The sequence below is a fragment of the Furipterus horrens genome, unplaced genomic scaffold, assembly GCF_987537825.1.
Source record: "Furipterus horrens unplaced genomic scaffold, mFurHor1.1.pri manual_scaffold_1, whole genome shotgun sequence".
Taxonomy (NCBI): domain Eukaryota; kingdom Metazoa; phylum Chordata; class Mammalia; order Chiroptera; family Furipteridae; genus Furipterus; species Furipterus horrens.
In genome coordinates this window covers 2,332,998-2,347,739 of record NW_028327171.1, presented here as the reverse complement: position 1 = coordinate 2,347,739, position 14,742 = coordinate 2,332,998, and the positions used below count along the sequence as shown (strand labels likewise).

The 14,742-nt window shown below is 51.8% G+C and overlaps 2 protein-coding genes across 4 annotated transcripts in view; one reads left to right on the top strand and one right to left on the bottom strand.

Moving 5' to 3' along the window:
- The first annotated feature begins 17 nt into the window (after positions 1-17).
- On the top strand, positions 18-10,860 carry DONSON (DNA replication fork stabilization factor DONSON). Of its 2 annotated transcripts, XM_090271487.1 has the most exons (11): positions 18-365; positions 843-923; positions 1,470-1,673; positions 2,488-2,666; positions 3,181-3,359; positions 4,035-4,113; positions 4,227-4,331; positions 5,001-5,199; positions 9,725-9,937; positions 10,408-10,553; positions 10,775-10,860. In XM_090271487.1, the coding sequence occupies exons 1-10, from the start codon at positions 72-74 to the stop codon at positions 10,543-10,545; spliced, it is 1,671 nt and encodes a 556-aa protein (XP_090127613.1). In that variant the 5' UTR covers positions 18-71; the 3' UTR covers positions 10,546-10,553; positions 10,775-10,860. The 2 variants fall into 2 exon arrangements, with proteins under 2 accessions (XP_090127613.1, XP_090127607.1); XM_090271481.1 differs by lacking the exon at positions 10,775-10,860 and having other exon boundaries at positions 10,408-10,690.
- A 472-nt stretch (positions 10,861-11,332) lies between these two features.
- The window catches only part of SON (SON DNA and RNA binding protein), a 30,706-nt gene continuing 27,296 nt past the window's right edge, over positions 11,333-14,742 (bottom strand). Inside the window, exons 10-12 of one of the 2 annotated variants that reach the window (XM_090271452.1) lie at positions 13,150-13,221; positions 12,933-13,048; positions 11,333-12,392 (exon numbers count right to left, since the gene is read on the bottom strand). In XM_090271452.1, the coding sequence (XP_090127578.1) occupies positions 12,234-12,392; positions 12,933-13,048; positions 13,150-13,221 (347 nt within the window). In that variant the 3' untranslated portion in view covers positions 11,333-12,233. Of the gene's footprint in view, positions 12,446-12,932; positions 13,049-13,149; positions 13,222-14,742 lie in introns of both variants that reach the window. The other variant, XM_090271456.1, reaches the window with a different exon arrangement.

Genomic DNA, 14,742 nt, shown 5'->3' with positions numbered 1-14,742 from the left:
GGCGTGGCAGCGGCCGGCGCGCGCGGGAAGCGGCCGTGGGGTCCGCGCTAGCGCCGCCGCCGCCGCGCGTCATGGCGTTTTCGGTTCCCGGCTACTCGCCCAGTTTCAAAAAGCCGCCCGAGACCTTGCGGCTGCGACGGAAAAGGGTCCGGAGCCTCGGGGCCGACCTCTCCTCCGGGGCGCGACCCGAGCCGGAGCCCCGCCGCGTTGCCCATGCGGCTGGGCTGCCCCTGCGCCCCTTCCCGGTGGCGGCGGCGGGCAGAGGCGGCGGCGGCCCGGGCCCGGCCGGGAGGAACCCCTTCGCCCGCCTGGACAACCGACCGCGGGCCGCCGCAGTCTCTGCCGACGTGCCGGCGCGGGGCCCGGTGAGTGTGGTCGCGGCGGTCACGTTCGAGGAGGGGGGCGGGCGCGGGGCGGAGCCGGCGGGCGCGGGGCGCGGGGCTGCGCCAGGGCCGGGGTCGGGCCTGCGCGTGGGCAGCCGCCCTCGAGGACTGGAAATGGAAAGCCCTGGAGCGGTACCCCCACCCCCGGCGGCCGCTGTGTCGGGGCGGAGGGCGAGGCCGCAGCCAGAGCCCTAGCGACGGTGGGGAGGGACCCCGGGCTCGGCGGGGTCGGCATCGGTCTCCCCCCAGAGCCCGTGGGGCGCGTCCCTGGAGACGGGGACAGCAGTGTCAGATCGCAGACCCCTCGGGTGGCTCAGGCCAGCCCGCGAGCCGATAGGGGTGCGCGGGGCTCCTGCACCTGCACCTGCGCCACGGGGAGGCCTGCCCGCCCGCTGAGGCCGCGCGTGGGCTCCGAGCCCACGAACGCCAGGGCTGACAAAGCCACTTCCTCCGCCTCAGCTTTCAGATTCCAGTCGAGAGAATGATTTGCTCCGGGACGAGAAGGCTCCTGAAACAACGGCCGTTGCAGAGTTCATGCAGGTGATGCTTTTTCAACGTCGCTGGAGTGCACGTTCGTGGAGCACAAACCCGCGTGTCGCGGCGATGCCGAGGCCCCCGCCGCCCCGCTGCCCACCCCGTGGAGTCCCCTCTCACTGTGTGCCCTGGCCCCGTCGCCCCTCTCGGGGTCTGCGGGGACGTCCCGTGCCTGTCGCTGTGTGTGTGATGCCGCCTGCAGACATGAAAGCGGCCGAGGACCGCCCGCAGCCGCCCGCCTGGGGGCCCGCAGGGGCAGCGCGGCTGCGTTGCGGCGCTTTCGGGGCCTCAAGGGTGTTTCCTAAATCCTTCTTCCTGCTTTGAGAGCGCGTGAGCCGCAATCTGTTTCCCGAGCCGGTGCCCGCAGTGAGCGCGGGGCCCTCCGCGCGGCTCCCCTGGCAGGCCTTCCCCGCGCGCGCTCCGTTTCCCGTGTGTTTGTTGCGCGTTTTCTAAAACTGACGTCGGTGATCGTGTGTGTATCAGTCCGTACGGTCTGTAGGCCGAAGGGGTTTTCCTTGGGGTTCTTCTAATCTCCGTGTTTCGTTTCCTAAGACTTCACAGGGCCCCCCCTCCGCCTCGGGGAGCCCGCCCCGCGGACGCACGGAGTTCCCCGCAGACTGGAGCATTAAGACCCGACTCCTCTTCACCTCCTCCCAGCCCTTCACCTGGGCGGAGCACTTCAAGGCCCAGGAGGAGGCGCAGGGCCTGGCGCAGCACTGCCGGGCCGCCGCCGTCTCTCTGCCGCCCCGCCTGCAGGTAGCGCCGCGCCGTCCCCGGTCCCGGCTTCCGTGGGCAGCGCGCGGCTCACGGGGCGTCGGGGACACGGCCTCCCGTCGGCTTCCTCCTGTCCTTCAAAGACACAAGGGCTTGGGAACGTTGTGTTAACAAGATGGCAGATCCAGTCAGTAGCTGGGTTGTTTAGAGGCCTGTCCGGAGAAGCTGTTCCGGGAAGGCATGGTTTGAACTAAGCCTCTGTTTTTAGTCTTTTGAGAAAGAAAATGTAAGGGAAAGAAATGAAAGCTGTGTTACTCATTGTCTCATGTAAAGAATACTCACTTTTAACATACAGCAAAGGCTGGTTTATTATAAATTTACAAGAGTTAATGAGTTCTAGAATGTTTTTAGAGAATAACATTACTTTGAAGTGGCTCATTAACTCAAACTAGGTTAAAAAGGACTACCTAAAACATGTTAGTACATCTTCAGTAAATTGATCAGGATGATTAGGTATTTGAATTATCAAACTTGTGAGGGAAGGAGGGGCTGGATGCTGCGTTGCTCGCACCCACATCTCTGCCCCCTGATGACCCAGCCGGTCATTGTTCTTGAGGACGGCAAGACAGGAGAATGTTTCACCCGTGTGTGGGTGCGTCTTCTGACACCTGGGTTAACAGACTCATTGCTGGCAAGAAAGGTTTTCCCAGTGAACAAACGAAATTTTAGCCCCTCCAACGCTTCTTAACACTTTCCTGCAGAAAGGGATAGAGAAGTGTTTGGCGTACTCGGTGCCTCTTTAATGACATTTTGTGCTTCCGACGGGGAGAAACCGTCCCATGTCTCTGGCTTTCAGGACCCCAGACTCTCGGCGGAGCTGCGCTGTGCCTTCCAGCAGAGCCTTGTCTATTGGCTGCACCCCGCCTTCCCCTGGCTGCCGCTGTTCCCGCGCATCGGGGCGGACCGCAGGCTGCCCGGGAAGGCCGGCCCGTGGTCGTGTGACGAGGCCCTGCAGCACGTCCTCATGAGCGACTGGTGAGACCCCCAAACGCGTGTGCTGCCCTGTAGTGGTCCTCGTGGGAGCGGCGTTCTCCCCTGGCTTTGTTGACTGTGATGTGGGAAGGCTAGTGGTGGGAGGGCCTCTGTGTCCTTCTGAGTGATTTCATTGAAACTTAATAACCAACCTTTAAATTGTTTCCTTTTAGCGCTTACTCGCTCTTTAGGCAATTGTGAAAAATAAGTGTTTGATAAATACACATAAACATAGTTCTATAATCTGCAGAAGCTGCTTGAAGAAATTTATCAACAAGTTATCAAAGAAAAAATGGTTGGTGTGTAACTGGTGGACGATAAGTATTTAGAAGTTTTCAGCGAGTCCCATGACCAGTTGCAGTTCTTTCAAAGTCAAGTTGTATGTAAGAGCAAAAGTTAAAGCCATAGTCTATAATGTTTGTGTGTGTCCGGGTGAGTGTCAAACAATTACGCCGTATGAAGTTTTAGATGTGGCGCCAGAGGTTTGATTACCTAAACAAATGCCTTTGCTTCACAGGTCTGTGAGCTTCACGTCTCTCTATAATCTCCTGAAGACAAAGCTGTGCCCCTACTTCTACGTCTGTACCTATCAGTTCACTGTGCTCTTCCGGGCGGCAGGGCTGGCAGGGAGTGACGTCATCACCGCCCTCGTGTCGCCTACGACCAGGGGTATCAGAGAAGCTATGAAAAACGAGGGTGAGGGAAGACTCCCACGCGGCACAGAAGACACTTCTCTTGCAAGCTAGACATACCTTTTATCAGAATTGTCTTTTCTAGCTTCGTCTATATTATTTTAAGAAATATTTAATTCCTTTCTGAGTCTTTTTTCAGCAGATAAGCTGTTCCTTATACGTAGCTTAACGTTAATGGTGTTCCCTTCACTGATCTATAAACACACATCACGTCGGAAAATTTCTATCTGAATATACTCCTCTAGAAATTCCTTGAAATTCCTTTATAGTACAAATTACCTACCCCCTTTTAATAATAATTTTCAAACTGGGTCGCCCATGAATGGATCATAAAATCTATTTAGTGGGTTCAGTCAGCACTTATTTAAAAATTGAAATAGAACAGAATGCACTCTGTGAAAGAACACCACATGTAGTGAGAATGCGTTGTTTCCTGAGCCTCTTATGTCAAGGAGAGATGGGCGTGTATGGCTGTGTTGTGGGCTGCTGCTACCCGGTGATACTGAATGTCAACTGTAATTGAAAAATAAAAAACAGAGCTCGAAAGCTACTGCCTTCACTGATCTAGTATAAAGATCACATTTTTAAATTTCATACTTTCTAAAAGTAGGGTACACCTGTTAGATCCGCTTAAATTATAGTGGAGAACCCTCGGTGACATTCTTCTGTTCTCGTGTAGGTATCGCGTTTTCTCTGCCCTTGGTCAAAGGAAACGGCCGTGAGAACACAGCGTGCTCAACAAGCGCAGGACATGGAGAGTATGTGCTTAACATGACCCACGTCCCCCGGGGCCTCAGCTGGCCAGGGCTGTAGCTCTGCAGAGCGCACAGCTCTACGGAATGGGGACTCTCTAACTATAGCAATTTTTTAGGGAGCAAGCAGTCAGTGACGAGGATGAAGAAGAAAGTTTTTCCTGGCTCGAAGAGATGGGTGTGCAAGATAAAATTAAAAAACCAGACATACTCTCTATCAAGCTGTATCCTTTCATTTGCTGTTGAATAGAATTGATTTTTACTAAATGAAGTTAGTGAGCAATGTAATTTTGACCAGCAGTTTTATCTGACTGTAATCTTAAATTATCTTAAGATCACATTCATACTAATTCTCCCTCCTGACACTAAATACAACCCCCTAAGTACGAATAAACTATGCATAGTTATGAAGCTATATTTTAAAAAGTGAAAACAGCCCTGGCTGGTGTGGGGCAAACCAAAGGGTTGCCGGTTCAATTCCCAGTCAGGACACAGGCCTGGGTTGCAGGCCACGTCCCCATGTGTGGGAGCGCATGAGAGGCAACCACCCAGTGGTGTTTCCCTCTCTTTCTCCCTCCTTTCTCCTCTCTACGAATAAACAGATAAGATCTTTAAAAAGTGAAAACATTTCATGTGAGTTAAGTTCATGAGGGGGAACAGAATATTTTCCCTAGAGAAGAAAGCTGTGTTAGATGTCAGTTTCTAGCGGATTTCCACATGAAACAGAAGTCACTTTGGTTTAAGCAGATGCCTTGCATCTGCAGTGAGACTGAGCAGCGAGGAGGCTCCCTGGGCGGAGAGGGGCAGGGGCCGCCGCTGGTGCAGAACCGGGGGAGCCACGCGTCTGCTGGCGCGGGGCTCCCGCTCGCACTTTCCTTGACTGGTGTCTTCAGGCGCAGAGAGAAGCATGAAGTGCAGATGGATCACAGGCCCGAGTCTGTTGTGCTGGTGCAGGGAACAAACACCTTCATGTTGCTGAATTTTTTGATCAACTGTAAGAGTGTAACTGCCACTTCAGGTCCGCAGGCAGGACTTCCACCCACCCTCTTATCTCCGGTCGCCTTCCGAGGGGCCACAATGCAAATGCTTAAGGTAATGAAGGGGGAAGAGAAACCCTACACTGATCCCCATAACCTAGCTCCTTTTAAAAACCAACTTCGTTTTTCAGTTAAGGTTGACCTGCAGTGTATGTTAGTTTCAGGTGTCCAGCACGGTGATGAGACATGTATCTATCCTCAGGGTCACCCCAGCAAGCCCCGCCCCCGTCCGATAACGTGCTGTACCACCGACGGTGCCCTGGACACACGTGACGCCCCTGACTCCTTGAGGGCCGTTGGCACGTCCCCCTCCCTTCCCCTCTTTGACCTGCCTCTGCCCCTTGCTCGTCTGCACCCACCCACTGTATCTGTGAGTGTGTTCACTTGATTTGCTTGGCTTTTTGTGTTCAGATTCCACATGTAAGTTCGAGCAGACAGCGTTTGTCTGTCCGACCGGCTTCGTTAGCACAACGCCTTCTGCGTCCGCCCACGGTCTTACAAACGGCAGGGTTTTGCTCTAATGTCTCAGGGACTTAACTGTGTACACGCACCACGTTGTCGTCCTTTCGTCTTTCGAGGGGCACTCGGGGTACTTTGAGGTCTTCCTCTGTTCGCTGCCGCAGTGAACATAAGGGGGCGCACGTGCTTCCGAATGAGTGTGTCGTGTTTCTTTCACTGAATACCCAGAAGGGGAGTGACTGGGTGCTTCTTGCTTTCTTTTTACAGCCTTTGTTGTAAAGTCTGTTTTGTCTGATAGGACTATTACTACCCTGGCTTTTTTATTTTATTTGCATTTGTATGAAATACCTTTTTCCATCCCTTTACTTTCAGTCTCTGTGTGGGTCTTTGCATCTGAAGCGGCTCTCGTGGGCCGCAGCTGTAAGGATCTTGTTTTCTTATCCATTCAGGCCCTGTGTCTTTTAATCGCAGCATTTAACCCATTTATTTACATTTAAAGTAATTATTGGTAGGTGTAGTTATTGCCATTTTATTCATATTTTTTAATTTTCCTTTTCCTTCTTAAAGAAGTTCTTTAACATTTCTTTTATTACTTGCTTGGTGATGATGAACTCCTTTAGCTTCACCTTGTCTGGGAAGCACTTCATCTGCCCTTCCATTCTAAATGATAGCTTTGCTAGATAGAGTAATCCTGGTTGCAGGTTGCCTTTCATCACATTGAATACTGCTTTCCAGTCCCTTCTTCTCTGCAAAGTTCCTTTTGAGAAATCAGCTGATAGTCTTATGGGAACTCCTTTGTAGGTAACTCTCCGCTTCTCTCTTGCTGCTCTTAGGATTCTCTTTATCTTTAACCTTTGGCATTTTAATTATGATGTGTCTTGGTGTGGTCCTTTGGGTCTAGCTTGTTTGGGACTCTCTTTGCTTCCTGGACCTGTATTTCTATTTCCTTCGCCAAATTTGGGAAGTTTCCCTTCATTATTTTTCACACAATTTTTCAATTTCTTGCTCTTCTTCTTCACCTTCTGGCACCCCTATGGTTCGGGTGTTGGCATGTTTAAAGTTGTCCCAGAGGTTCCTAAGCCTCTCCTCATTTTTTTCAATTCATGTTTCCTCAATCTGTACTGGTTGACTGTTTTTCTTTCTTATGTTCCAAATCATTGATTTGAACCCCGGTTTCCTTCCCTTCGACATTGGTTTTGTGTGGATTTTCCTTCGTTTCACTTAGCATAGCCTTCACTTCTTCTCTTATGTGTTTGCCATACTCAAGCATATCTGTCAAGCCCGTGAGCATCTTTATCACCAGTGTTTTGAACTCTGCGTCTGTTAGGTTGGCTATCTCCTCGTTACTTAGTTCTCCCACTGGGATCTTGATCCATTTCCCCTTTTGGGCCATACATCTCTGTCTCCTTGTTCTGACAGGCTCCTGTGTGTGTTTGCCTCCACATCCCAGGTAGAGCTGTCGCACCTGTTATGTTGTAAGGGGCGGAGCCTTAGGGACTCATCAGTACAGGGTGACCCGTTTCACCACGTTGTGACGCTGTGTGTGTGTGGGGGGGTTATGAGAGGGAACAGTGCTGCCTGCCCAGCACTCGCCCCTTTTCCAGGCACCTCTCCCACCACCGTATGGGACTGGCGCCCCTCTAGCTGCTGCCCTGGCCGTCGTTCCCAGAGTGGGTGGGTCTGTGGATGTTCTAGGACCGTGGGGGCACTTTAAACAAGTGGACTCTGCTGAGCGACCGGCAGTTTCTGCCTCTGCCCCAACCCCCGCTGGTCTGCACAGTCAGAAGCAATGAGGCTTTATTTTCCCCGGCGCTGGGACTGTGAGCTATGAGGTTCGGTGAGGAGCTGGGGATGCTCCCCAGTGTCCCTCCCGACTTCTGTGATGTGGGACTGTGCTTGCCGCTGGCCACAGCCACTGCCGTCGCTGCCGAAGCAGCCACACCACGTCCTCTCCGCCCCATCTCCACCCCTCCTTCTTGTCGATGATATCGCTTCAATTTTCTGGTACTTCTGGTGGTTTTGAGTTCTGAGGTAGATGTATTTCTTACTGTTGCGGAGGGCGGCGAAGCACGTCTCCCCACACCCCCGTCGTGGCCGGAAGCTCACTGCGCGGCCCTAGACCCACAGGCGGCCTGTCCGCCTTTGGTTTCATTCTTTTCCTGGAGTTTTGTTTTGTTCTATCATCTGGGCCACGGTTCCCTGTCTCCTCATTTTGGCAGCCGCCCGTGTCTGTTTCTGTGTCAGAGCTGCTGGCGTCCCCTGGGCTTGGTAGCGTGGCCTCAGGTAGCAGGCGGCTGGTGGCTCCCGGTGGGACCGTGTCCCTGAGCCACCTGTGCTGGGTGCCCCGGCCTGTGCGCTGTGACCCCCCCCCCCCCCCGTCCTGTCGTCACTGAGCCTCGATTGGCGTTGGCACGTTGATGGGAGGGATCGACCCTTGGGCTGGAGGCTGGAGGAGTGGCCTGGCCGGTGGCAGAGGCACCGTGGTCCGCCGCAGCCCCACCGAGGGAGGTGGGCTCTGGTGCCTGCACGCCCGCCCGTCGATATGTCGTTGGTGGAGGTGGCCGGGCGGCCCTCGGGTGTGGTCTGAAGCCACCAGCCTGCTGTACGGGTTCTGGGGCCTCTTGGGAGGGGCCCTGGTGCTAGCCAGGGTCCATCACCGCCTGTGCCCTGCCCAGGGACGCCTCATGCGGGCTGCAGTGAGTGACCTGTGGACGGCGGCCTCTGTCCTGGGCGTGGCAGTGCGCCAGAGAAGCCCCGCTGCCCACCCAGGCTGGCCGCCGCCCTGCCGCGCCGGGGGCCACCCAGCCAGGGGCCCAGCGCGTGTCGGGGCCAAGCGCTGCTTGCTTCAGGTTTGCAGATCTTTGAGAAATTTGGGGGGAAGTTCACAGTGATAACCGGGACAGGCCATTCGTCCGGAAAAGCTGCTGGAAGCGGCGGTCTTGGGGATCATCAGGGCGGGGTGAACAGTGTAAGCCAGGTTGACGGAGACGCAGACTTGGTGCCCACCTGCACCCCCAGGCTCTGTGGGCGAGCGCCAGGAAGGCCCAGCATAGGAACAGTGGCCTCGGCCAGCGCTTCTGTCCGAGCGAAAGCTGCCACCTTAGCGCTGGACCTCAGCGCAAGTGAGTCTGCCAGCAAGTAAATCTGGGTGTGGGCCCTTTAAGAGCAACCCCTGGGACTCCAGCACCCCCACACACACAATCCCCGCTGGTTTTCACAGCCAGAAGTTACAGGGACTTCTAGGGGCACTGGAACCCTGGGCTGGGGCACCCCTGCATTGGCGATCAGCCCCCCGGGTTTCACCCGCTACGCCGGGGCGTGGGACCCGCCTGCTCCTCTGCGGCTGCAGCTGGGACTTCCGCTCAGCGAGCTTTCGGGGGCCTGGGCGATGGCCGCTCTGAAGCCGAGTTGTGGCTTTGACGTGTTGGGGGAGGGGGCGGGGAGCCCCGGCCCCCGCGGCCGGAGGGAGCCGCGCCTCTTAGAAAGTACTTCCTTTTTTGATGAATTCTTAACATTTGTTTTTAGTAACTCCTAGCAGCTTTACCTGGTGCATATTTTTGTCTTTCCTTTTCTCCCAGTAAATTCTCAGGTGGAAAATTAGATGAAAATATATGAATAATATGAAAGTAAGTTTTTATTCCCTGTAATTGGCAGCAGAAGCATTTTGGTTGTGAACTCCTTTTTGCCACCCATTGCTGAGTCCCGTTTCTCAGCCAAGGAGAGGACACAGCCAAGGTCACACCGCAGGCCGCAGAGCGCGGGCGGTGAGGGCGGGCAGCGCGGCGGGCACGCGCCCTCCTGTCGCCCCTGCAGCCGCTGTGGTGGCCCGGGCCGGGCCTGCGAGGCGCCCCGCACCGCCGTGTCGTTCCTGAACGCCGTGCGTGCGTGCGTGCGTGCGTGCGTGTGCGAGAACACTGCGTGCGTGCTGCGTGTTAGCGGCGAGAGAACCGCCTTCCGCCTTCCCAGCCGTGTAGGGAAAGCGAATGCGAAGTCGGGATGAGTCCGGGGAGAAACCCCGTTTCCCGGAACATAGCTGCCCGGCCAGGCGCCCTTCGGGCTGCGGACGAGCGCGCGGGGGTGTGGCCGCCGCTCCCCTCCCCTCCCCTCCAATGTCTCGGCAGGCGCGAAGCGGGAGCGTGAGGACACAGGCCGTCTCCGGGTACGAGGCCCAGTTCAGCCTGGAGGTCACGGGCCCCGTCATGCCGCACGCCCTCCACTGCGTGACCACGCTGCTCACGTCTTCCCAGCGGGGCTCGTTCTCGGCGGCCCTGTCCACCCACGAGCCCACGGCCGTGTTTAACGTCTGCCCTCCCGGGGGGCAAGCGCCGCGGACGGTAAGCAGCCAGGAAGCGCCGTTACGGTCACAGCCGGTGCCCTCCAAGCAGACGAGACGGAGGGGGAAGTGGTTGACAAGCTGGACTTGTTCCAGGAGCTGAAACTCCTTGTTCTCAGTGACAGCCTCGGGTCAGGTTGCTTTTGTCCAGTGAACTTTGTGAGTGCGGGCTGTCGGGGTCCCCCCCACCCCCCGCGACTGAAGGACGCCCCACAAAGGGCAGGTCCTTCCCACCGTCTTCCTAGACCCAGAACCCCAGGGCCGATCCCTTTATGCTGGTCCGTCCGCGTGTTCTGTAAGCGAGGGGCCCTCGTCTAGGACAGTCTTAGGTGCTTACTGAGCTGCAGTCGGGACCGCGCCCTCGTCCCGTGCGGACGCAAGCCCCTTGCGTGCTCACTCCGGGGCAGTTACTAGAGAAGTGTCCAGGAGGACTGGGGTGCTTCTGACTGACTTGTGTCCCCGTTTCCACAGGGGGCTGTTCATGAGGAGCTTGCTCAGTGCGGGCTGCACCCCAAGACTCTGGACCAACTGAGTCAAGCACCAACCCTGGGGAAGGCAGCTTTGCGGAACGTGGGAATGAGGGACTACGTTTATGATTGGAGGTCCTGAGCGCCAAAGTAAGCCTAAAACGGAGTCGAGAGGAAAAGGCCGCTGGCAAGGAGATTCAAGATCCTTGTACCTCTGGCTTTTAAACTTCGTTTTGGAAGTTAAAAGAACTAGAACGTTAAAATATTCCAATGTTTACAAACGTGAAGCTTTTGCATTAACATATGCACTAAGCAGTAGGGGTCAAGGTTTTAAATCAACATTGTTTTTACTTTTTTGATTAGATATTCAGGTGTGAAAAGTCATGGTTTTTAAGAACCTCAGGTGACTTGAAGGAGCACGCCAGATCCCTAGGACCCAGAGACAAACTGAATCCATGTCAGTTCCTTTCGAAGGGAAAATGGAGGCCACCTTAGTGTCAGCCCTTAGCGTCTGGGCACAGCCGGACTGAATGAACCGACGATTGGCCTGGGGTCAGGAGCGGGCTCTGGCGCATGAAATGTGGATGGTGTTTGCTGAGCTGGTTCTTGGTGCTTCTGCCTTAGTTGCTTTCTTACTGATTTACAATTCCTCTACTTATATGAAATTTTTCTTAAATTCATGTTCATTCAGGTAAGGGGATTCTGTATTCCATATAGGAGTTTGAAGAGTTGTGAGTAGGCAGTTGTCATGGCAAAGGAGTACTGAATGTGCTTCTAGGCATTTGTGTGTGTGTGTGTGTGTGTGTGTGTGTGTAGTTCCTTTTCTTAAATAAAAGTGCTTAGAAATCAAAAGCATTGGGTGAAGAAACAGTAGTATTTAGTGAAGAAGTTATATGTTCATTTCATAACACAGAAAATAAACCACCACATTTATTCCAGAGAAGTTTATATTTTAAGGGCCTTGAGCATTTGAAAATAAAGTTTAGAGACATAGCATATGAATACCACTGTAATACACATGAAATATTCTATCAGACCCTAAAAATTAACATGAATTTAAACTTCCTCATAGTCAACAAAATAGTGGCTGGGTGCCAATTTTATTAGATAAGTTGGTTACAGCATTTTTATTATCATTTTACGTCTACCTAGGTGTAGCTGAAATTCAAACTGCACATCAAAGTAAAACTATGTCACAACTCAATGCTTACTACATGTACTTGGCCTCTGCAGAGTTCTAGGCGGACCTCACGGACTCCCTTCTCCCAGCCCAGGTGGCTTTGGGGGGAACGCAGGACTTGGTGATTATCACACAACATACCACTTTGTTTTATAACTTCTACAAAATTTGAGGGGGAGACGGTGGCTTTAGCCCTGCCAACAGATCTTGCTCGATCACCTCCACATAACACCGGCCCCAGTATCTGTCCAGCAGAACCCACTGAGAACTCGTACAAGGTGCACAGCCCCCCACCGACTACAGGCAAGTGTTACAGCAGCCTCGCCGCGGGAAGGGGGTTACATCAGAGTACAAAATACAGTATAAAAGCGGGATCGAACATTCCACACAGGAGATACGGATGCCTTCAAACCACTGTTTGGATGTTAGCCACTTAAACAAATACATCACTAAGGTAAACAATATAAACATACCAAAACCCTGTATGGTTAAATACAATTTCCATGGTACAAAAATCAAAGCCTGGAGATGTTTGTACAGATTGCTTTTTTACACAATGTCTTAAATTGCCAAATATTTACAACATTGAGGAGGAAATACATTTTGATGCAGAGTAAAATTATCTGAAGTGATTAATATAAAACCTCAATCTATCTACGTGAGGCACTCCTGAAGCAAGTGGCATTAGCCATGAGGTCCTTTGGTAAAAGGCCCATTGCTTGAAGAACCACAGTAGCTGCTGTGGCTTTAGCATGCTTCTTATTAGGGCTGGCAAAGCTGGGCTGGTAAGCGCTTCCATTTATCAATACCTATTCAAGAAAAACATACAATTGGGCTGGTAAGGGCTTCCATTTCTCAATACCTATTCAAGAAAAACATACAATAAGAACAGCATCAAACTTTAATATCTATTAGCTTTTTATTTTTCACTAAATGCTAGAAAAATAATTTAAAATATAAAACCCATACTACGTAGTAAGTCTAATTAATCTCAACCCAGAAGCAGCAAATCATTTGGGAAAAGGGACTACAAATTAAAAGCAGGCCTCCAAATTGAAGAAAGCCTGTTCAAACCACTGAACCCCCATGTTCTACTAGAAATGGCAACAAATTGTTGGTGAGATTTTGCCCACATCTTCCCCCTGCATCGTATTTTTAAAACAGGGTTTTTAAGGACCCACATTAAGCATACTTAAATATTTAAAAACCCCACCGTTCTGCCCACATGTATCCATACTCCCAACCCACAAACTACACCTGTCCTGTGACCCCTTACTTATCCCTCACCCTCTAACATTAAATCATCAAATTAATGAGTGTATACAATTAATGCAAAAATTCATATTTACCCTAAAGAGAAAATGCTTGCGATGGTCAGGGCCACTATCGTGGACCAAGAGAAATTCAGGTGGCTGCCACCTCCTCTTATTGCAGATCTCCATCAGGGCAGACACAGGGTGTTTGCCTGCAGAGAGAAATAGCCAGTCAGTCATTACTTCTACCGCCCGTGGCAACAAACGATGAATTCTAGGCGTGGGTGGCAAGAGGAAGTGCAGGGCCCCTCACCTGACAGGTCTTTCATGGCGGCAGAGAAGTTCCCAGACCTCTTCTGTGCTCGCTCTCCCACAGCAACGAGGCCTATAAAAAGTCAACACTCAGTAAATGAACACCACCAGGTCAGCAGCAACTGCAGTGCAGCACAACAAAGCCACCAGTCCTCCTGCAGGAGCAGCAACCCCTGCCCTCCAAGGAAACACTCACCCCCCCCCCCCCCGCTTCTATAGCCATCATCTGGACTTCCGTTTTGCCGTTTCAACACGTAAGTCTATGTGTTCATATACTCTGGTACTGGAAATTACATAAAAATAAAATCTTCAGAAAGCGAAAACATTTAATAAGTGCCATAATTATCAACTCCAAATTTGTTTCTTTTTAAGTTTAAAAAGTAGTAGCTATTCCAAGAGATTTCTAAAGGTGGCCCATTCCTTTAAAATGATAAGAATGAGGTTCTTCAGAAGGGGAGAATTTTAGGTCACACACACGTGAGAAACACTGTCTACAGATGAATGGAAGGAAGCCCTTTCTGACTTATCAATGTGCGCATTTCTCCAAAGACAACTCCACCATAAACAGTGTGGCTGTGGCACCAGCCAGAATCAACGTCTCCCAGGTTCTCATTCTGCTAGTCAGCTTTCCCGAATCCAGCCCACGCTTCAATTCCAGGGAACGGGTCCCTGGAGGCATGTAACGCATCCACACATGTTTGCTTCCCATAAATCACCTTCTTATGACACAGAATCTATGCAGTGTATACAAGCAATAAAGTATCAGTGAGACAACTGCAATAGAACAAAAATGATTTTTAAAACAATCAGACACAATTAGCATAATATCCTTTTCTAACAATGCCAGTTTGAATTACTGCTACATCACAGGATGATTCTCATGTTCTTTCCAACCACTTTTGAGCGTCACTATTATACGCCCTCCAATTTAAAATAAAACGCCAGCAGTGTTCTGTATGGGTGACAATGTAGAAATTCGGATGTAAAACCATTTTTAGGAAAACAATTTGGTCACAGCTCTTCGGTATCCACAGTCATTAAGACAGAATAACTTAATTGCATTAATTTCAATTTAACTATGTGATTAACAAAGATAAGGAAAATAAATTCCAGTTTTAAAAATCAGGCTTAAACAGTTTCACTAACCAGCAAGTTTGCACCCTCATGTGATTATAGGACATTATTCTAAGGGGAGAAATTATTTTTAAAAGCTACAAACTGGCTGTCACCTAGGCTGTTCCAAGTACACCTTTAATACTCAGTAACTCCCTGCAGGCTACAGAGAGAGACCGCAGGGAGCAGAGCACAGCAGCAAACACAGGCAGAAGCGGAAGTCCCCCGGTGCCTCAAACGCAGGGCAACAGAGGTGTGGGCAACAGACCTGTGCCCACCCCAACAGAACTCGATTACTGAGCTTGAGGAGCGGGGTCCCTCCAGTAAGGAAGAGTACGGGGCATAAACCACCTGCGAGAGAAAAAGTCAAACCCCAGAAAGAAAGACGGGAATCTATTCCCACAGTCGAGAGAAAACAAAATGGCCACTTTCTAAATAGATTTTATATCACAGATTCGTACACAGTTCCATGGTATTTAGC

Coding starts and splice junctions, on each gene's coding strand:
- DONSON (XM_090271487.1), top strand. CDS start 72: ATGGCGTTTTCGGTTCCCGGCTACTCGCCCAGTTTCAAAAAGCCGCCC. Junction 2,667..3,180: donor CACGTCCTCATGAGCGACTG/GTGAGACCCCCA, acceptor TTTGCTTCACAG/GTCTGTGAGCTTCACGTCTC. Junction 4,114..4,226: donor ACAAGCGCAGGACATGGAGA/GTATGTGCTTAA, acceptor GCAATTTTTTAG/GGAGCAAGCAGTCAGTGACG.